At 42.7% G+C, this 23,750-nt stretch overlaps 2 protein-coding genes across 2 annotated transcripts; one reads left to right on the top strand and one right to left on the bottom strand.

The window, feature by feature from the left end:
• Positions 1–10,007: 10,007 nt before the first annotated feature.
• LOC542981 (alpha-amylase inhibitor 0.28-like) lies at positions 10,008–10,689 on the bottom strand. Its single transcript, NM_001405456.1, has one exon. It carries the CDS (start codon positions 10,645–10,647, stop codon positions 10,192–10,194), a length of 456 nt encoding a protein of 151 aa, NP_001392385.1. The 5' UTR covers positions 10,648–10,689; the 3' UTR covers positions 10,008–10,191.
• Positions 10,690–16,523: 5,834 nt separating this feature from the next.
• On the top strand, positions 16,524–19,634 carry LOC123146428 (wall-associated receptor kinase 4-like). Its single transcript, XM_044566074.1, has 2 exons — positions 16,524–16,715; positions 18,705–19,634. The coding sequence occupies exons 1-2, from the start codon at positions 16,524–16,526 to the stop codon at positions 19,632–19,634; spliced, it is 1,122 nt and encodes a 373-aa protein (XP_044422009.1).
• Positions 19,635–23,750: the final 4,116 nt, after the last annotated feature.

Genomic DNA, 23,750 nt, shown 5'->3' with positions numbered 1-23,750 from the left:
GGCCGTGGAAAGCAGAAGTGCCATCCAAGGTTTAGGTTTTTGTGTGGCGTTTAGCTCACACATCTCTGCCGACAGGGTCGACTAGGCATGAACGGAAGATGGCAACATCTCCGGCATGCGCGATATGCTCGGCGACGGAAGATACATGGTGCCATTCTCTGCTGAACTGTCGCATGGCTCGGTGTGTCTGGTCATTGGGAGATGAAGGAATCTTGGGGCATGTAATATCAAACCAATCTGAGGATGCAAGACAGTGGCTCTTTTGGCTGTTTGATACGCTCCCACGAAATGACCTAGCCCAAGTGCTTATCACGATGTGGTCTATTTGGTGGGCTAGGAGGAAAGCAATCCATGACAATGAATTTCAGAGCCCTTTATCGACTATGAGTTTCATCAACCGCTACCTGCTGGACTTGGAGATCACCGCAACTTCATTATCAAGGCCTATGATGGCTGCGCCGCCGCGTGCGACGCAACGCCGATGGCTTCCCCCGGCAGAATCAGAGGTAAAAATAAACGTGGATGGAGGCTTATCTCGAAATGGCGACAAAGGTGCAGCAGCAGCTATCTGCAGAGACAGTACGGGACGCTTCATTGGAGCTTCAGCGGTCGTTTTTCACGGCCTCTCTGACCCGGCTAGTTTGGAAGCGTGGTCATGCAATGAGGCTTTGGTCTTGGGCCAGGATCTACACATGCAGCGACTACTAACCGCCTCTGATTGCGTGAAAGTAATCACAAGTATCAACAGAGGTACAACTGCAGTTTATGCGCCCATTCTGAATGAAATATCAATTCGTAGGAGTGAATTTGAGGATGTTATCTTCCGCCATGAATCAAGGGAATGTAATAGTGAGGCTCATAGATTAGCAAAGGCTGCGTCAACTCTTGACGTTGGTCGACATGTGTGGCTAGGGACTGTCTCGGACATCATTTGTATTCCAAACATTTTGAACTTTGAATAAAGTCCTAGTTACACCTAAAAAAAAGTATCACGCGAGGCAAAACAGTCATATTGCAGAAACCTTATGGATGATAGCCTCTGTATTTTGTAATATGCCGATCATAAGATTTTTTTTATGGAACACGACCTAGATAAGGCTCGAAATCTGAAACTCTTGTTTTCTGCTTTTGAGCATATATTGGGCTTTAAAATTAACTTCCATAAAAATGAATTGTTTTTCTTTGGAGAAGCCAGTGGGGCGGCTACTGAATATGCTGACCTGCTTGGTTATGCACAAGGACAATTCTCTATTGATTTTTTGGGAATTCTGATCCATTATCGACGTCTCACTATTGTGGAGTGAAAACATGTAGAAGAGCTCTTAGAGAAATGGTTGAGAAGTTGGAAAGGCAAGTTGCTCTCCATTGGAGAATAGCTGGTTTTGTGGTTCTCAATATGCTTGTATTTTGCAACTCGAAAAAGAGGTCCTGCAAAGGCTGGATAATTTAATATCTTTCTTCTTCTTCTTCTTCTTCTTCTTCTTCTTCTTCTTCTTCTTCTTTTTGTTTTTGTGTTGTGTGCATCCGTAATGTCTTCAGAACATTTTGTTGTTGAAGAGGCTAGATTTAATTGATATCTCCATGATATTAATATATTTCCTTTGTAAAAAAAAACCTAACTTTCTTGAATCACCATCGAAGTCGTTTTTTTTTTGTTACACATGCATACCTACAACTTTTGAAAATTATAATCAGCTAGTAAGTTGGTTGTGCTGAAGTCCCTAATCTTCATGGAGATCTGAGTTATGAAGATAGTATACATTTCAACAAACTATATATGTAGGGTAAGGAAAAATGTAGACACATGTCAAATCTGCAGCTGCACTGTTTCGCTGGAATGAGGATAGCCATGACATGGAAAATATATACAAAATCAGGGGGAAAAATGTTGGTATGTGCAAATGTTAAACTGCATGGAAAAATATGCAAAACGAACTTATCCGATCCAGAATAGACGCAAGGCCACATAGCCAGTCAACGGGGATCAGACTCCTGGCTTTCCTCTGTGGAACCTAAACGGAAAAACATATTTTCAGCTTAAGACACGGAATACATCGTTAGGTTCACCTGGGCCGTAAATGGGCAGGCCCATGTAGGGGGCATATTTTCCTTATTTTAGAATTGTTCTACAAGGTATTGATGTGCTTCTCAGTCTGTTTCCTGGGTTTTGTTTTCCTTTTTCATCTTACTTTTATATCTTTTCCACCAATTTTTCTTTGTCTTCTTCATTTCTCCTTTTTCATTTCCATTTTCAAATCATGAACATTTGTAAAATGAATGAATACATTTTTAAAAATTCAATAAAATTTTAGAAAAATTATGCAATTTATATTACTGAAAAACCAAATGTTTTTCAGATTCAAGAATTTTTTTATTGGTGAAAAATTAGTAGCCATTTTTTCCGTGTTTTTTTTACTTTTTTTTCCAGCAGAGAGCTAGAAAAAAAATAAAAGAGTGGGGGCGAGAGAACAAGACAGATGGGAAAAATAGCTAATTCTAACACAAGACCCCTAGGAACAGCATAAACAGTGCTAACCAACAGGGCACATTAGTTGTTGACATATTTTTTTTTCTTTTGTCTCTTCTTCAATAAAGCTAGAAAGACTCATTGGTTTTCCTGTTCCGGTATTATCTTATCGGTTTTTTTCTGGCCATTTTTTCCTCAAATTTTATAGTTTTCCATTTTTCCATTTTTATTTTATTTTTGAAAATTCGTCCATTTCATAAATTTTTGAAGTTTTTCAACATGTGGACTATTCTACAAGTTTGTGCATTTTTTAATCGAAATCTGTGAACATTTTCTCAAAACACATTAATTGATTTTCAAATTCGTGAACTTTATCCTAAAGTTGGTAAATGATTATTCTGAAAATCCATGAGCCTTTTCAAAAATAAATGAAATATTTTTCTAATATGTGAATTATGTTTTTCAAAATTGATGAATTTGAAAAATGGACAACTTTTTTTTTCAAATGTCTGTACTTTTTAAAAATCGATGAAAATTTCAAATTGATGAACTTTTTCCTAAACTAATGAACTCTTTTTCATATTCCGAAATCGATGAGTGTATTTGAACTTTTATTAAGTTCTTTCAAACTAGATAAATTTTTCATAAGTTTGTAAACTTTTTTCTCAAAACCTATTAACGTTTCTCAAATTCATGATCTTCTTTTATTTTGTCAATTTTTCTTCAAATTTATGAACTTATTTCAAGTTTTTTGAAATTTTCCAAAGTCACAAAAAAAAATTCGTGAGAGTTTTTCAACATCTTTGAATATTTTTTGCAAATTTTGTGAATATTTCCGAAATTCAACAATCATGCAATCAAAGGTCAACTTCATTGACTGAGGCTTGGTCGGGGAACGAGTGATCTGTACGGTATTTTTGTTTTGTTTTGAGAAAGAGCGACCTGTACGTGAAATAACTGAGTGCCAGCGAGGGGGAACAAAAGGAAGAGCCAAACCGGCGCGGTGGGCGCCAATTAGGATTTCCCGATGGAACCATACTTCTCGACTGCAGTATCCCCCCCATTAACAGCACATCATAGAGCGTTTTTCATACGGAAATTCGGTTCAGTGTGCGGTTTCACTCATGTTTTATTTCTTTGTTCTTGTTTTCGTTGTTTCTGTGGTGCAGCTCAGCTTCTGTTTATTTTTCTTTTCCTACTTTTATTCTTCCAGCTATTTATGATTTGTTTCCTTTTTTTGCTTTCATGTTATTGGTGCTCCCATTTTTATTTTATTTTTTCATAGTTTCTGGTTTTTTTTTGTTAGAAGAATTGGATTATTTTTAAAAACCGTGAACCCTTCTAACTTTGTATGTGTTTAAAATACACGATGATCATTTTTTAATACATGATGAAAATTGTTTTGTACATGATGATTTTTTGTAAAATACAAGATGAACATGTTCTAAATATACAAAAAATATTTTAATGCACGATGGGCATATTTTAGTAACCGATGAAATTTTTGAAGTGCATGATGAATATTTAGTAAAGATGTTTTAGTACATGGCGAACAAATTGAAATATAATGGATACTAATTCACGATGAAGCTCTAAAACACAATATAAAAATTCTAATAGACAAAAACATTTAATGAATAAAACAATCAGTTACACAATTAACATTTTTCAATATGGGATGAATATATTTAATGCATGCTCAACAAATTTGAGTACAACATAAACATTTTAATCTAAGATGAATATTTTTTAAATACAAGATAAAGAATTTTATGGATAAACTTGATAAAATAAAATTAATTTTCTAAACCAGTTGAAAAGTCGTTTCTAAAAGGCCAATACTGTGCGGTTTCTGGCACTGGCCCGCCGGCCCATGTGTAAAGTGCTCTGAAGATCGAGGTATCGACGACCACATTGCGTGAGAGCTACTCCCTCCGTTCCTAAATATAAGCCTTTGTAGAGATTTCACTAGGTTGACTATATACGGAGCAAAATGAATGAATCTACACTTTAAATGCATCTATATACATCCGTATGTGGTTCATAATGAAATCTCTACAAAGACTTATATTTTGGAACGGAGGTACCTCAATTTAACAGTGATGGAAGCAACTCTCCGCTGAAGGGGATAGCTCTCGGGCCGGTCCATTTTTTCTGTTTTTTTGTGAGGAGACGTTTCTCTGGTTCATTCGAACGTCACAGTTAAGTTTTCATTGTAGTTTTGATGCGGACATTTTCACCAGTTTCTTCATTTTCTTTATCTTTTTCTGTAGGTCTATTTTTTTCATTATTTTCTTGATGGTTTACTTTATTAATAATGGTTCTTACCTGTTTTTTATTTTCAGGGGTTTCTTTATTTTTTTACTTTTCATCTGATTTCGTCATTTTTTCCTCCGCTTTCAATTGTTTTTTTTTCATTTCTTCTATTTTTTTGTTTCTTTCTCGGTTTTCTTCAAAAAAAAAATCTTCCTTTGTTTCCTTTTCTTTTCGTGGTTTTTCTAGGTTTTCAACACATATTCAACATTTTTTGTATACATCAGAAAAAAGTTGTATGAACACTTCTACTATTTTCAATACATGATTGGCATTTTTTAAGATGTAATAACTTTTATGTCAAATTTTTTCGGTACACATTGTACATTTCTGGTAAATATATAATATATTTTAATAAAGGTTTAGCATTTTTTAAATACAAATTTAATATTTTTAAGTACATGGTCAAAATTTTTTATACACATGTAAAGAAACTTGATTAATATTTTTTCTAATATGATATTAACATTTCTTATTACATGGTTAACATTTTTCTAAATACATTTAACATTTGTTCTGAAATGCTTGATTAATATTTAATTTTCAAATACAAGATTTACATTTCTTTAATACATTGTCAACATATTTTTATACACATGTAACATTTTTCAAATGCTTTATCAATATTTTCAATGCAAGATTAACATTTTTTTAATACATGGTCACATTTGGTCTATAAACATTTAACATTTTCCAATGCTTGATTGAAAAATTTCAAACACTTGTTTAACTTTTTTTCAAATGCTTAATTAACACTTGTTTAACACTTTTTTCGCTGTCGAACGTGGGTTTTCTCTCTGCTATTTTTTGTTGCGGGGTCGAGGGAGGTCGAACCATCACGACGTTTGATTCTCCTTTAATAGTAGAGGCTATAAATTGACGGGATCAGCTAATGTACCCCACTTTAGTTTAGCAGTAGTGAAGCACCCGTGGCCCACGCTACAGCAAACTTATCTTGCCCACACCGCAGATGCCTCCTCCGGCCCCAAACAACGGCGACAGGGACGCGTCTCCTTCCACCTCCCCCAGCTCATCATTGCCTCAGACTGCAAACAAGTTGTCTCAGACATTCAAGAGGGCGATATGGTACTATCATCAGCGAAATAAAACTCAGTGCTACTACGTTTAATTGCAATGTTGTTTGGGAGGGTCGTGCCGTAAACTATGAGGCACATAGATTAGCTAAATTTGCTCTTTCGCAGGGTCCGGGACGCCACATATGGAAACCCCATGACCCTTCATGTACCCCACTTCATGTGGATTATGGTGATGAATAAACTGTTTTTCACCCCTCAAAGAAAAAAAAGCTCGTCTTCTCGCCGGCCGCTTTGGAGGAGCCTCCTTTCGCGCGCCACCGTGGTCGGGCTGCGACGACCACCAGAGGTGCACCGCCGGCAGGAGCTCCCTCCTTCTCCACTACGAGGCACCAGCAGAGGGGGACGACTCCTCCTTCCATCCCTAGCTACGGCGTCCAACCTCTAACGCCGATTGATCCCCTCCAAAAGTAGCATCTTCTTCTTCTTCCCCGGATCTGATGCGTGTGTGTGTTGGTGTGGTTGTGTGCGGGTAGTTGAAGCCATGGATGGATGTGTTTGGTACGAGGATAGCGGACGGCGAGGAGACACCGAACCGAGCGGCGGGCAAGGACCAAGTGAAGCTCTCGTCCGCGTGCCCGCGAGCTGCTTGTGTTTATGCCCATATCATTTCTCTCTTCACCTCATTAGAGGCTTGTTTAGTGCTCTCTCACTAACCCACATTGAACGAATGCATCTGGTCCAGCAAGAGCAGAGCAGGGCATCCAATGCGTCTCTTTCCCATATACTTTTGCCTGCTTCAAGTACTAGCATACGTATCATCATCATTAGAGGCTAATCTCCTTTTTGCCGGGTCAGTGGATGCTAATCATAGTTTAAGACTTTAGTCGGTCAAGTCAAGCAAAACTAGTACGTACGTAGTGACATGTGATTCATCGGTCAAGTCAAGCAAGACACAAGTACACTCACTCCAAGTGACTCTGCTCTCCCCGTCCGCGTCCGGCGCTCGCATCCGCCACCTGCTGCTCAGCCTCGCCGTCCGGCAACGGCAGAATTTCGTCCTGCACTATATTTCTTGCTCAGTTGTTGTTAGTGCTTAGGTTGTACTAGTAGCAGCACCACAAGTACAAGAAGGGTTTCAGATTTCTCACTTGTGCAAAGAATAAGTTCAGTCAATCTAATATTCATACTTACACTGTAAATCCCTATGTACTTTCAGTGAATTCCCTTTGTAATGCTAGTGTTTGCAATGTAAAATTTCAGTGTAAGATAGACTAATATAAGACTGAAACTACAGTCCAAATCATTGTTACTGAACTGAAAATATTTAGACTGAAAATATGCACTGCAATTTAATGTGCATTCCTTCTCTTTTTGGTTGCCTGAATTTAAAGTGGTTTTGGGCTGTAATTTTCAGTAATGTGTCACTTCTAGTTTACCTGAATATTTTTGTATTCTTATCAGTTTTGTGCCCCATTCTAAAGAAGTTCAGTAAATGTGTACATCCCATTCTGTAAATACAATATTTTACAAACCATTTAGATACAACAACCTGATCTTTGTTTTCTTTTTCACAAGAAGCTATTTTTGGCTTACATGAAGGGATGCATGCTCTTCATCTTGCAGGTATGACTCATCCTCGCATTCTTACTTCGCCTTTCTTTCCTTCAGCTTCTTGATCCTGAAATTTTAAGATAAATTGCAAGTACTCAGTATCGTGTTCTTAAGCAAAGCTACTGTTTTTTGCTTGAATTGTAGTGTTTTGTCTGACCTATGTATAGTGTCAATAAAAATCTAAATTTCAAGATGGAGATACATTTTTTGGTGGCATCTTACATCACAGTAATTTACAACCAAGATAGGTTTACAATGTCTTTTTGATAGCAACTATAATGCATAGCTACAGATTTTGTCGAATACACATATGTATTTTGTATGCATGACAAATACTGGGGTCAAATAGAATAACAAGTAAATCATTCATTTTGTCTTCATATTTACTTGAAGGACTGCATGTTCTTCATCTTTGTATGCCCCATGTATTTGCTTGTAAGCTTCAGTAGTGTTATCTATCTAGTCTGATTTATACACTCCATTACTAAGCTGAAATATTGTTTGTAACTGAAATATATAGTCTGAGTTTCATTCAGTTATTTGTCACTTTTTAACTGGATATCTGTTTGTAACTGAAATATCTGTGTACTTACAATGCCTGTCTCATAGGGCCCTTCCCAGCGAGACCTAAGTTTAATTGAATATCTTTTCTGTCGATGGTCATAGGATTTTATGCCCCATGTATTTAACTGTATATCTTTTCTGTCGATGGTCATAGGATTTTATGTCTCATGTATTTACAATAGTAATGTTCTAAATTTAGTGTTTCTTGAACATGGTCAGGGACTCAGGGCAATGGATAAAATCTAGATGCCAAGTTGACTTTTTTCCAGCGAATTTGCTTATCGTGAAGATGCACTAAGGATTAATAGCTCAAGCATTGGATGTTGGCAAAACAGAAGTTCCTTCACCAAAGGAAGAAAGTAGTTCCACCGATCCGGAAGCTACTAGAGATACTGAAAACTTTGAAACTAGTGGCAATGACGACAATGATCGTAATCACAAGCACCGAAGACCACTGCCACGTTCTTGCACTATAGTATTATCTCAATCACAGCATTGAAATAGTATGATCTATTACTTCACATTTTCTGTATCATGAGGACCACGGCCACATTGTGCCAACATATGGGCAGCCTTGAAAGGTGTCCTCTTAAGTGTAGTTACCATTAATGATTTGAGTTGTAATTAACGTTCTTCACAATACACTCCAAAATCCTGACTGAGTAGCGTCAATGAGTGTCAGATTCAGATCCAAATATGATGTAGCACATGCTTGCCTAGACTATTTTCTGTACTGCAGCATTTTATGTTATTATTTTTTTAATTACTAATTCATTACTAGTAGCGTGGGAAAAAATTGTGTGCTACTAGTATTTAGGATACTAGTAGCGCCTGGTGTTCTAGACGCGCTACTGCTATTTCGTTAGTAGTAGCGCGTGTGACATCCGCGCTACTAGTAAAATGTTAGTAGTAGCGTGGGTTTACCCTGCGCTACTATTAACTTTTAGCTGTAGCACGATACTAGTAGCGCAGGTACCCGCGCTACTAGTAGTCAATTACCCGCGCTACTAGTAGCCTTTTTCCTAGTAGTGAAAAGGGGGTAGAATTTTTTATCATGCTTTGCTGCACCTCTATAATATTGCGGCCAAACATATTTTAACTTGAGACATGGTAGAACATTGACTCAAAAAACAGAGGATACATTCAGTTCGCTAGCGGCTATACTAGATTTGTTGGGAAAGGATAAGAAATGCTATCTATATGTCTACGGGGTCCACTGGATGAACCTGTGGCTGTGCTGAATTTGTAGCGGCTTCATGAATGGTATTGCACTCCACTGTACCAGCTCAAGTGAAATTTCAATGGCTACTGGCTCCCGGAAGAGGGGCAGTTTCCAAGGAGCTTCTTCTTCTGTGTGAGATGTTACGAATTCCATGTATTGGGACTCTGTCAATGACACCTACATATTCTGTTTGAAGCTTGACGTGCCTGATATACATATTCACAGGAAATTAGCATTCTTGACATCTTGGGTGATATTCAAGCTTGCTTCTTTTCTGCGGGATTCACTTACCAAAAGTGGAGTGATTCTGTTTCAATGGTTGCTCTAGAATTCCTCGGAGATGATTCCAAGATGTTGAAGAATATTCCGCAAGGTGGAATTTGTTAGAGTTGTGTCGAATATTATTGTATAAGGTAAATTATAGTTGAACTTGGAATCGTATAGTGTGTAGACACGATATGATGTAGTGTCTTATTAGGACTCTTGTATACTAGATCTCTCATAAAATGCAGGATGGACACACGATATAACCAATGCCAACATAATAGCATGGGAACAAGGGGGGAGCGGACGTCATGTTCCAGTGCTCGGGTGGCTGGTGTGCTGTATTGTGACGGTGTCACAGGATAGAGCGTCCATAATGAGACCCTGGGGATGTGCTAGCAATTTACTCTCTCTCTTTCTCTCGACTTGCTAATGTTCTTACAACAACATCTCGCCGCAGTACGTATAGCCAAATTAAGGCTTCAGAACAAGGATAAGAGGGCATGCGTGATTGGTAAGGTACAAATCTGAGATACTAGTGTAATCCATCAACAGGAAACAAAGTTCACATTTATTCATGACCCATGCATCTCGCAGAGGCACATACACCATTACTTAATTTTATTTATCTTGTGCGCACGCACCGCACCATTACTTAATTTTATTTATCTTGTGCGCACGCACCGCACCAATTAAGATGCAGATTCGCTTGACTAGACGTCCGGATACGCGGCCCAGTAGCAGACACCTGCTCTGTCTCCCGACGGGTTGGGAATGGGCACCTTGCAGACCTCAGGCACGCTCGCCGCCGTGAGCTTCATCACCTCCTTCCGGCAACCTGGGAGCACCTCCTTCCCCTCACGCACGCCGAGCTCCTGATAAACACTACGCAACATGCTGCTGAGGTCCCCGCACCTGCACCATTCGTTGTTGATGTCGGCCAGCTGCTGGCAGCAATCTCTTAGGACAGCCTCGGGCACCTGACTGCCCACACACTGGAGCTTCACCATTGCCCGGCAGCCCGTGAGTGCGCTCACCTTGTAGCCCGTCGCCGGATCGCACCAACTCCAAGGACCACTGTTATGGCTCCTTGCACCATACTCGACCGCCATTGTTGTCGCCACGAGCATGAATACTAGGAGCCCCCAGAACACGGTCTTCATCCACATTGTTTCAATTTAGTACTATCTTAATCAGCTGTCTATATGGGTAGCTACAATCTTGATCTCTGGACGGCTTATATAGCGAGAGAAAGATAAAGAGGTGTTCATGATCTCCGTGGGTGGCTTGCGCCTGGTGCCAGCGGCGTTTGCTTGCACGCCTCCGTTCTCGATCTAGCCCCGTGAGGTATTTTGTCATGCTTGGCAACTTTGTGATTACAACTCATAGTTTGTTAGTCTAACTACTAAAAAGTTAGCATACATGGTTACCATATCGACAAAATTAGCTACATCCTTTGTCCATATACAGTATACATATAGCAAGGAAAATGCAATGGGGTGCAAAGAACGGACATAAAACCCCAGCTATCCATCACCCCATCTGCATGAGTGGCTTGTGGGCTTTGTATATATTATACATGCTGACACGTTACAATTAGCTTTCTTCCATCTTCCAAGAGTGTCATCAGGATCTGTTCATAAAATTGGAAGCTTTCTGAATGTTAAGTAAAACCCAGAATTTGTTGGTGGATCCTAAGTTAATTCATGCGAACAAAATTAGCAATGCATAATTCATTTTGTTGGCAAGGTACGTATGCACACCTTTGCGTGAGGAAAACATTAGTATGTCACATTTATTTCCCCACCGGATAAAGCTCATTTCGGTACGGGGTGGAAACAAAAACTGGTGCATACCAAATAGTGGTGGCGCTAAACTGTGCCGGAGCGTAAAACTCCTATTTAATCCGTCCAGAGATCAAGATTGTCACATTTCTATTTAATCATATGTCACATTTCTTTCCCCACAAGATTAAGTACATTTCATATAAAAACGGTGGCGCTAAACTCCTAACCGTACGCGCTGGTTGCTTATGCCCCGCTCGACTAGCCACCTGTCCGACGTCAGCTATGGTTCAGTAAATGATAGTAATGAATAGTACACAATATAGTAATGGATTAAATTCTCGTTACCATACACGGCCGCAGCACTCTGACGCTTATGGTAGTAAAAGACTTAGCTAATATAGTAATGGATTGCATGCACCGCCCTGACAAACTAATTAGCACGGTAAACTGTATTCATACATATGGTAATGGGGCTAAAACAATTACGGTGCAGTAAAATAGAGTGTACATATGGTAATGTAAGACAATGTGGGAATTGTATTCAATGCGTAGTACTAGTAAGCATACGTGAGTGTGCACTCTGGTAATTGGTTTATCATATATTTTAAATACAATTACCACGTATAGTTTTTGCATGAGAACTTCTTCTTATCATATTTCATCTGGATTGTTGTATAGCACAGATAACTTATGGTAACTTTTTTATGGCTTCATATGTGCCAATTGCTATTACCTGCTCAGTATGTAGTAAGGTCATTGCAATTTTGTATAAGCCAACTTTGTTTTGATATCTAAATTAAAACATAGATGCAAGGTCAAATTTAGGGTGGAAAAAGGAAAAACCACTACAAGCCTTTGATAAGAATTAATGTGCCAATGAAAACACTGCCTTTTTGTATTGGTAAGTTAAGTTACAATTTTCCTTTCAGGAAGATAAATACATGTTCTTGACCTGGAAACTATTTCGACAAAAGTGGAACCTGATTGGATGTTGTTTCCCTACAAAAGCAATCAAAAGCTAGCCATTCAAATGACAAAGATTGTACAGAAGATATTTGCAAGCACAGCAAATGGATCAGACTACCAAAACAGCAAAACACTCACTTCTGGAACCAGCTAGCTAGTAGCACTATGAAGGATGTATCACTTCAGCATTGGCATCCATAAAACAAACATCCATCTACCTCAGAAAGAAAATCAAACATTTTGCTTCCGAACGAGCTTCGATGAAGGCAACACTATGAATTGATGGAATACATCTAGTTGGTACAACTTACCATTATATGTTAAGACCATGGTTTTCACTTTCAGTGAGATTTCACTGAAATTCACTGAATTTCATTAATTTCAGTAAACACTGAAATATTACGTTTCGGTCAAAATATTTCAGCAAATTCAGTAGTACACAGGAATCAAATATTTTTTAAAATATGTTTTTTGAAAATTCCAAATATTTAATTAAATTCAAATGAATATTTCGGACTTTTGCCTAAAATGCAAACTGAAATAACTGAATTTCAGTGATTTCAGTTGGTGCTGAAATTTTGTTGAAACTGAAATTGAAAACCATGGTTAAGACGCATGCAAAAATTTGGCACCAAGGCAGGAAAGCATCATACATGTACCAAGAAAATGGAGGATTCAGTTCTCGCTTGCTCTGATGCGTACATGTATCAGAAGTTCAGAACATCGGCAATGCCCTAATTAAGAATTTCTAGGTAATTTGCTGATAGCAGTAAGCAAATCAATTGACATAATCAAAAGAAGGGGGAGATCTCTACCAGCTCTCCCAAAAACTGAGACGAAACTGAAACTCTTCTGACAGCAATTATGGAACCTAGCTACAACAAAATCCTCACAGAACAAACCACATAATTAAACCAGGAAGAACATTGGTGGCCCATAGAGCAGGCAAAGATTATGGTGGATCCATGGCCAACAGGAAGTGGTGTCAGTCCACAGGTGACAGTTGCGATGATGCTGTAGCAAGGTCATTGTTGAGAAGGAAACACATGCCAGTATCTTAACTTCCATGAACCCAATACATAATTGTTATGATAGTTAAGGTCACAAACTGAAGAAGCAAACTATCGGATTGCAACGGTACTGAAAAACACTACATAGAACCAATAAGGTTGATGTAGTATTATCTATGTCATGCAGCACGTAATTTGTGAGCATTCCTCGTATAAGCATCTTGATAAGTTCATGTATTTGATCAAGGGCTGGCTCCTTCATGACTAATTTTTTTAAAATAAATGTAGTATTCTGCGATAATTGATGTAAAGCTTAAAGGACATATTTTGTCACTACCTCACAAACCGAATATGCAGATCATAGAAGAGATTCAGGATATGTTTACCTTTTCATGTCTTATGCCAAGAAGTTCCAAACTATGACTTAATGCTCAACTGCAATTTTATTAACAGAAAGTGTCTCTTTAATCTTCTGGATGGTTATAATTCAAACTGGAGACATGTGGAACATCTCGCAATACTCCACTTGACATGTGTAGGTTGGGCTGAGAGGATTCAAACTGAATACGTGAACTGTAATGGTGTTGAGGAGAGAGTCTAACTTACAGTTACTCTTGAATTCGAATCAAGATCAGTAGACGGGATAGCATGGGGCATGACAATGACTGCAAGCTGTTGCGCCACTGCCTGGAGAAGATGTAGGGTGGTGGCTGAGGGTATGGAAGTCACGAACAACATCTCCGGTGAGCTGCGAGACGAAGCGCAACATAGGAGAGAAGTAGATGTTGTAGTTGTCACCGGCCAACACCACCCACACTCCTCCCGCCTCGTCCTCGCCTCCCCCGTTAGCAAGATATTCGCCTCACCATGCAGCGTTGTCACCCGCCTATTCACTTCGGGATGTCATCTACAAAGGATCTATAAATAAACAAGCCAGATGTAGAATAAATTGGAAGTTGCACATGAAGGAACCTGTCTTACAGCCATTCGAGCCCCTCGAAGTGACGCATGCCGTGAAACCCTCCCAACCGAGAGGCCCCAATTGAAAACGGTCAGATGTCTGTACGTACCTCCGGCTGGTTGCTAGACGTGGTGGATCTGGCGACGGCACACCCGAGGACTCCAGATATGGCCTGAAAAATCGGACACATGCTTCAGGGATGTAGCGCGCCACTGATTTGGGGATGGAGCCCGTCGCCGGCTCGAGAAAAATATGCTCACTACGCCTTTAGGGAATATACAGGAGAAGGAGGACAGTGGCGGGCAAGCGTAGACGGAGGCGCTGCTCCGACAGGGCGGTTAAGGGGCTGCGAGATGAAGACCATGCATGGCGGCGGCGGCGGCACACCTATGGCTGGCGAAGGTAGGTCGTCCGCGAGAGTGGGACTGTGAGGGAGACGAAAGGAGGAGCGTCTTGTTTTTTTCTAGAAACAGGAGCGTCGTGTTTTTTTTTTTGAGAACACCATATAACTTTATTTAAACAATGTTTGTAGGGATACAAGCTATAGGTGGGGGTGAGGTGAGCCAAACATGGCGCCCACTCTCCAGAGAAGTAGCAGCTTTCACTAGACTATGTGCTTCAATATTGCATGCTCGATTTTCATGACTAATGGACACCTCCTGGAACAACGCCTTTTTCGCGAGAATCTCCTTGATGATTACGGCATAACGGCATGGGTTATCCTCCTTGATGTTGCGAACCACTTGTAGACAATCCGTAGCAATTTGTAACCGTGAGAGGTTTAGATCAAGAGCTAGCTACATTGCCTCACTGCATGCAATGGCTTCAAGTGTCGATGGATGTGTAAGACCTTCAAAAACAATTGAGGACGCACCCAGGAAGGTACCGCTCACATTACGGCAAATTGCACTTGCAGCTCCCTTCCGTTCTTCTCTGTCTATACCTCCGTCAACATAAATTTTGGCACTTCCCACAGCAGGAGCTTGCCAGCCGCCCCGGGCAGGCCTACGGGGTTGGCTGGGCTGGTTAGACTTCTTGACTGGTAGCCCTTCAAGCTCTGACAGAAAACGCTGGATAAAGGAGAACGTCGATAGCGAACTCTGAAATTGTTGCTCGTGAATCACTTTCCGGCGAGCCCACCAAATGGACCATAGTGTTATCAGGACCTTCACAACTTCCGCATGTGACGAGGAGCGTCGTGGGGTGTGGCTGCACGGAAGTAGACTCGTAGAAGCCCGTTAGGCCCAATTTCACACCAGGCGTCCAAAATAGTCACCGGAGCAGCGGCCCAGCAAGGAAACGCTCGGTTATAGCGAACTCAACGACTCCATGCGGGATTAAGAGTAAATCTTGAAGGAAATATGCACTAGAGGCAATAATAAAGTTGTTATTTTATATTTCCTTATTCATGATAAAGGTTTATTATTCATGCTAGAATTGTGATCGGAAACTTAATTACAGGTGTGAATACATAAACAAATATCATGTCCCTAGTGAGCCTCTACTAGTAGCTCGTTGATCAAAGATGGTTAATGTTTTCTAACCATGGACATGTGTTGTCATTTGATCATGGGATCACATCATTAGGATAATGATGTGATGGACAAGACCCATCCGTTTAGCTTAGCATAATGATCGTTCAGTTTTATTTCTATTGCGTTTTTCATGTCAAATACATATTCTTTCGACTATGAGATTATGCAACTCCCGGATACCGGAGGAATGCCTTGTGTGCTATCAAACGTCATAACGTATCTGGGTGATTATAAAGATGCTCTACATGTATCTCCTAAGGTGTTTGTTGAGTTGGCATAGATCGAGATTAGGATTTGTCACTCCGAGTATCGGATAGGTATCTCTGGGCCCTCTCGGTAATACACATCATAAGCTTGCAAGCAAACTATAAGGAGTTAGTCACGAGGTGATGTATTACGGAACGAGTAAAGAGACTTGCCGGTAACGAGATTGAACTAGGTATGAAGATACCGACAATCGAATCTCGGGTAAGTAACATACCGATGGACAAAGGAAATTACATATGTTGTCATAACGGCTCGACCGACAAAGATCTTCGTAAAATATGTAGGATCCAATATGGGCATCCAGGTTCCTCTATTGGTTATTGACCGGAGAGGTGGCTCGGTCATGTCTACATAGTTCTCGAACCCATAGGGTCCGCACTCTTAAAGTTCGATGATGATATAGTATTATATGAGTTATGTGATTTGGTGACCGCATGTTGTTCGGAGTCCCGGATGAGATCAGGGACATGACGAGGAGTCTTGAAATAGTCAAGAGGTAAAGATTTGATATATAGGGCGATGGTATTCAGACACCGGAAGTGTTTCAGGGAGTACAGGGTACTTATCGGGTCACCGAAAGGGGTTCCAGACACCCCCGACAAAAGATATGGGCCTTATGGGCCAAGAGGGGAAACGCATCGGCCACAAGGGGCTGGTGCCCCCCCCATATGGGCCGGCCTAAGGAAGAGAAGGAAAGGGGAGAAGGGAAAGGTAAGTGTGGATTAGGATTCCCACTTCCTTCCCTCTCCCCCCTCTTTCCTCCCCCCTCCGACAAACATGGCAGGGGGGCACGGCCAAGGGCAGAAGCCCAAGTACAGTTCGGACCTAATTGGGGCTCCCCTTGGCCTCTCCTCTCTCCCTCCCACCTATATATATGAGGAGGGGGGTCGCCTAGCACACCCCAGACAATTGTTAGTCGTGTGCGGCACCCCCATCCACCGTTTACACCCTTGGTCATATTTTCTAGTGCTTAGGCGAAGCTCTACGGAGATCACTTCACCATCACCGTCACCACGCCGTCGTGCTGACGGAACTCATCTACTACCTCGACGTCTTGCTGGATTAATAAGGTGAGGGACGTCACCGAGCTGAACGTGTGCAGAACGCAGAGGTGTCGTGCGTTCGGTACTTGATCGGTTGAAGCGCGAAGAAGTTCAACTACATCAACCACGTTGTGAAACGCTTCCTCTTACGGTCTGTGAGGGTACGTAGACACACTCTCCCCCTTGTTGCTATGCATCTCCATGGATATATCATTGTGTGTGCGTAGAATTTTTATTGTTTTCCATGCAACGATTCCCAACAATGGCATCATGAGCCAGGTCTATGCGTAGATGATATGCATGAGTAGAACACAAAGAGTTGTGGGCGGTGATAGTCATACTTCTTACCACCAACATCTTATTTTGATTCGGCGGTATTGTGGGATGAAGCAGCCCAGACCAACCTTACATGTCCACGCACATGAGACCGATTCCACCGACAGACATGCAACTAGCTAGTTTTGCATAAAGATGGCTGGCGGGTGTCTGTTTCTCCTACTTTAGTTGAATCGAATTTGACTATGGCCGGTCTTTGAAGAAGGTTAATACAGCAAACTTGACGAATCACCGTTGTAGTTTTTGCCTTAGGTAAGAACGGTTCTTGCTAGAAGCTTGTAGCAGCCATGTAAAACTTGCAACAACAAAGTAGAGGACGTCTAACTTGTTTTTGCAGGGTATGTTGTGATGTGATATGGTCAAGACATGATGTGATATATATTATTGTATGAGATGATCATGCTTCGTAAGTTATGGGCAACCGACAGGAGCCTTATGATTGTCTTTTTATTGTATGAAATGCAAACGCCATGTAATTGCTTTACTTTATCGCTATGCGTTAGCAATAGTTGTAGAAGCAATAGTTGGCGAGACGACCATGACGCAACGATAGAGATCAAGGTGTCGAGCCGGTGACGGTGGAGATCATGACGATGCTTTGGAGATGGAGATCAAAAGCACGAGATGATGATGGTCATATCATGTCACATATTTTGATTGCATGTGATGTTTCTCTTTTATGCATCTTATTATGCTTAGTACAGCGGTAGCATTATAAGATGATCCCTTCACTAAATTTGAAGGTAAAAGTGTTCTCCCTGAGTATGCAACGTTGCTACAGTTCGTCGTGTTGAGACACCATGTAATGATCGGGTGTGATGGACTCTACGTTCATAGACAACGGGTGCAAGACAGTTTTGCACATGCAGAATACTTGGGTTAAACTTGACGAGCCTAGCATGTACAGGCACGGTCTCGGAACACTGCAGATCGAAAGGTCGAACATGAGTCATATAGCAGATATGATCAACATAGAGATGTTCACCATTGATGACTACCCCATCTCACGTGATGATTGGACATGGATTAGTTTATTTGGATCATGTATCACTTAGATAACTTGAGGGATGTTTATTTAAGTGGGAGTTCATTAGTAATTTGATTGATTGAAATTAATTTATCATGAATTTAGTCCTGATAGTAATTTGGTAGCAATAATGCGGACTGGGCCCGTGATCTGAGGATTATCCTCATTCTTGCAGAGAAAAATTATGTCCTTCTTGCACCGCTAGGTGACATAGGTGGTACTCTTATCATGGCGGTTCTATTTCTTGTTATTCTTCACAAAGAAAAAAAGAAGACAAAATAATTTTTCACAAAGAACGGTGGCCCTATATTAGAGAAGGCAAATGTCATTAAACTTTTCAAAAAGGAGGAGCTCAAGCCAATTTTAAAGAATAACAACTTAATTGGAAAAGGTGGCTTTGGTGAAGTTTACAAGGGCCTTCTGGACAATAAATTAGTTGCAATCAAGAAGCCAATTAATGGTACTGTGCTAGAGAATGAACAATTTGCTAATGAAGTCACCATCCAATCTCAAGTCATCCACAAGAATATTGTTAGGCTCATTGATTGTTGCCTGGAAGTTGATGCCCCCATGCTGGTCTACGAGTTTATCTCCCAGGGTAGCCTCCACGACATTCTTCACAACAACAACAACAATAACAACAACAACACTAAGGAGGTTCTAAACTTGGATGCACGTTTAAGTATCATTGTACAGTCAGCAGATGGTCTAGATTATATGCACTCAAAAGCAAATATTAGAATTCTTCACGGTGATGTCAAACCAACAAATATACTCTTGGATGATGACTTTGTACCCAAGATTTCAGAATTCAGCATATCTAGGTTGATTGTGAGAGATAAGGAACACACTGGGTCAGTCATCGGCGACCTGAATTATATGGATCCAGTATATTTGCAAGAAGGCCTACTCATCGAAAAAAGTGATGTCTACAGTTTTGGAGTTGTGATCCTAGAGGTTATTAGCAGCAGGAGGGCCCTACATTCTGAGAATAACAGCTTGGTAAAGAGCTTTCTTGAAGCCCATAAGAAACAGAGAAAAGCGACCGAGCTTTTCGACGGGGAAATTGCAATAATAAAAGATTTGGAGCTTCTTGACAGTCTAGCATGTATGGCCATGGAATGCCTTAGCCTTGATGTGGATCAACGACCAACGATGATGGAAGTAGCTGAACGACTACACATACTGAGTCGGTCTCGTAAGGCGCAAGATGTTTGTGAATAAGTTATTTTTGACAAATCTTAAAACAGGAGCACTGGAGAGGCCTTTTTGGTTACAAGAAAATATTTTTACCGTGTTTGCATGGTGGCCGAATGCTCCTAGATTGCATTTGTAACTATGTTTCTACGGTTGTGTAACCGTATGTCAAAGCACTACATTTTTCCAAATTTGTAACCGTGTTATAGATAATACATTGTGTTTGCTTGCAGCGCGCAGTTTACAGTCTATATGAAACACCTTCGCCTCCTTCCCTACTCGATTTCTCTCGCTTCGAGCATTCTGCATCGGTGGTAGCTCAGCTCATCGTCATCTTAAAAAGGATATAATCATATTCAAATAGTACCGAACATACTCCTAACTCATTGGTACTCAAATGTGCAAGTGCAGACTTCCAAACGAATGACGCAAATGTTACAGAGAAAACAAATATGCCAAACATAGCCAACGTGTTTGAGCTGTCACACATCCGCAACCATCTACACTGATCATTTTTACATTAGAACATTGATTAAAGCAACAGTGATTTGTTTACTTTTGGCCTCCCGGAAGGTCACGGGTGCCTTGCCAGCCAAGAGGAATATTGCAGCAGGGACAATGCACCCACGCAACACAGTGTAGCAATTAAGACCATGCAACTTTTACTTGGCAACCAAACCAAGAGGAATATTGCAATAGGATCATCTTCATGAGCTTGCTATGGTCACTTGCAGCTGTCCTGATGACCGTCATCGTGAGCACTGGCATTGCTTGATTTGAAAGCATGGTTCAGCAATGGCGGCTCACAAGCCCCCTCGAACAGCTGGGAAGGCGTAGGTGGTGGCGCTGAGATTGAATGGTAGGACTCTCACCCGAGCACTATCCTCGATCTCTCGTTCCTAAGGACCCTGCATGTCCAAAAAGACAAACTGGTTCCACGGGGAGATTCCAGCGAGCACTCACGCTTCTTGTCCAACACTTGCAGACAGTCCATACGACTCCTTGTCCAACACACTCTGAACCTGACGTCCTGCGTCGGCATGACCGTCATGGTGCTGGATAGGCAAAAAAAAAAAGCTTAACGGAAAAATAAATGCAGTTTAAATCTCCAGAAAGAGAACATGTCCCCAAATTACTGTTAAAAAGACTGGATTCAAATGTTGAGAACAATCATCAACAATAAATAGGAGCCCCAGTAGTAGTCTAGTTTTGGCGGATCTCTTTACAAGGGAAATTTTTCGATAAAGGGTGTTTTTATTGATTCATAATGAAGCATCAAGGGGATACAAACATAATGAACACACCCGGCCTCTGCATAACCAAGATGCACACAGCCAACACCAACGCCCGTACGCAGAAAATCGCGCCGGCAGAGAGCAAAGTCGTAGAAGACCAAAGCTATGCCAGGCGGAATAAAAAAACCCTGAAGCGACCAAAACAACAATCGACGAAATACAATGACGACCATCGACACCACCTATCCATTGACAACACAAGGACTACGATAAAACTTCTCCAATAGCAATGCCTCCAGGAAGGGAACGACATGCAAATGCCGCCATCGCCAGATCCAACCACTATCGGATCGTGGGTTTTCACCCTGAAGATAGTCTGAACAAACTTCAAGCAATGCCTCAACAGGGTAACGACGCAAAAGACGCCGTCATTGCCAGGTATAACCAACTAGGGTCAGACCTAGGGTTTTCACCCCGGAGCTCGAGACTAGGTACTCGATCAGCACCACTCAATCAAAGTCATCTCATGTTGTCTCCTCCGCTTGCCTCGACCCCAGTAGCAGCTTACACACACGGTCCTGAACGGCACAAAAAAGCACTGAACAGCGAAAGCTCGTCGTCGCACACACGACAAAATTTTTGACGAGGGAGGAAGATCACGAGAAACGCCAAAATCCTAAGTTTGGGACGTTTTGGAAGCTTCAAACCATCCTCACAGGTGGCCGCCGATGGCCGATCTACGCGAGACAATGCCACCACGTGCCGCCACTAGCTCCGCCGTCCTTGCCTTTGGCAGCAGATCATCCTGAGGGGAGGACATGACCGCCACCGTGCATCGCCCCCAGCCCTCCGACAAATTCATCCAGCCGATGTCGCAGTCATCCACCGTCTGAGGATGGCGGCCGCGCCATCTGCCGCATGGCCACTACCACATCCCAGTGCACCCTGTTGCCTAAGATGCGCCGCAAGAGCAGTGCCGGCCCTTTGCTCGTCTCCAGATTGGGCACTTGGGTCATGGTGGCGGCTGCTGCTGCTTTACTCCTCTGCTTTACAAGGGAAATGGTTCACACAGACAAATAATCAGATGCTCCTTACAAAAGATACGAGCAATTATATTTTCAAAATTGTGGGCACATATTACCTGACACAACTGGGTGGAGAGGTCCACTGATCAAAGCCCGTCCGTGCAAAGTCAAAGGGCTAGATCCCGTGGTCAAATGCTACAGGGTTAGGCGGGAAGGGGTCCCTGGGGGTAGCAATGCCGCCGGAGCGTCGCACCGGCCCCTCATACATGCGGGGTGGTGTTGTGGCATGTCCGAAGAGGCAGCACGCATCTCCGGGGTGTGGCCCCCCTCACGGACGGCGATGACACAGTAGTCGACGTTCTGCGGTAACGGTGCGGCGTGAAAATTATTAAATATTCGGATCGCGATAAAATCATGACTTTTTTACACGACGTGGGCACATGTGATATAGGACCGATGGTAATTTTTCATAATTTTTCATGATGGAGAAGTATGCGAACAATTCCCTCTACGCAGATTGCCCCTCGCATGTCTACGACTATGGCCGGCGGCCTCCGTAGGTTAGCATGCCGCCAATGTCGCATACGCGGCTTCTCACAAATCTGAAGGTGTTGTGGCGGTTGCAAACGCCCGGCACGCGTCTCCGGGGCGTGGCCTCCCAGCTTACAGACGGCGCCGCCAGCGGCACCTGGATGGGGGAAACGGACGCGTCGGGTCTACACGGAGGGGATGTAGCTGTGGGTTTGGCCCGGATGTTGCTCCCAGGTGTCCCTCTGTGCTGAACTGACACAACCGGGTGGAGAGGTCCACTGGTCAAAGCCCGTCCGTGCAAAGCCAAAGGGCTAGATCCCATGGTCAAATGCTACAGGGTTAGGCGGGACGGGGTCCCTGGGGGGGTAGCAATGCCACCGGAGCATCGCACCGGCCCCTCATACATGCGGGGTGGTGTTGTGGCATGTCCGAAGAGGCGGCACGTGTCTCTGGGGTGTGGCCCCCCTCACGGATGGCGATGACACAGTAGTAGACGTTCTGCGGTAACGGTGCGGCGTGAAAATTATTAAATACTCGGATCGCGATAAAATCATGACTTTTTTACACGACGTGGGCACATGTGCTATAGGACCGATGGTAATTTTTCGTAATTCTTCGTGATGGAGAAATATCCGAACAATTCCCTCTACGCAGATTGCCCCTCGCATGTCTACGACTATGGCCGGCGGCCTCTGTGGGCTAGCATGCCGCCAATGTTGCATACGCGGCTTCTCACAAGTCTGAAGGTGTTGGGGGAAACGGACGCGTCGGGTCTACACGGAGGGGATGTAGTTGTGGGTTTGGCCCGGATGTTGCTCCCATGTGTCCCTCTGTGCTGACATGACACAACCGGGTGGAGAGGTCCACTGGTCAAAGCCCGCCCGTGGGAAGTCAAAGGGCTAGATCTCGTGGTCAACCGCTCCAGGGTTAGGCGGGACGAGGGCCCTGGGGGTGGGGGTAGCAATGTCACCGGAGCGTCGCACCGGCCCCTCATACATGCGGGGTGGTGTTGTGGCATGTCCGAAGAGGTGGCACGCGTCCCCGGCCGCCCCTGCCTCACTGTCCGTCGGCATAGATGCGGCCATAGGGGACGTGTCACGCGGATCAGTGACGTGGCGTCTATGCCGACGGCTGCCGTCGGCATAGACTGCCTTATCCCCTCGCGCGGCGTCTGGTCCACTCGTTCTCTCCCAGCTCCCCCGCACGACCCAGCGAACTCCGCCGCCGCACTCGACTCCGCCGCGCACTCGCCCCCGCCCCCTGCCGCCGCCCACTCCACCCCTGCCTCCCCCGCCGCCGTCTCCACCCGCCGTCGCCCCCACCGTCCCCGCCGCTGTCTCCACCCCTGCCTC

Source organism: Triticum aestivum, chromosome 6D (assembly GCF_018294505.1).
Source record: "Triticum aestivum cultivar Chinese Spring chromosome 6D, IWGSC CS RefSeq v2.1, whole genome shotgun sequence".
Lineage (NCBI taxonomy): Eukaryota > Viridiplantae > Streptophyta > Magnoliopsida > Poales > Poaceae > Triticum > Triticum aestivum.
The sequence above is the reverse complement of the archived record's forward strand: the minus strand, read 5'-3'. Positions and strand labels throughout refer to the sequence as shown.

What these genes read in the sequence shown, in the direction of transcription:
- LOC123146428 (XM_044566074.1), top strand. Translation starts at nt 16,524, where the DNA reads ATGGTATTCAGACACCGGAAGTGTTTCAGGGAGTACAGGGTACTTATC. An exon ending in GGAAAGGGGAGAAGGGAAAG is followed by an intron (nt 16,716 to 18,704) that starts GTAAGTGTGGAT and finishes TTTTTCACAAAG; the next exon opens with AACGGTGGCCCTATATTAGA.
- LOC542981 (NM_001405456.1), bottom strand. Translation starts at nt 10,647, where the DNA reads ATGTGGATGAAGACCGTGTTCTGGGGGCTCCTAGTATTCATGCTCGTG.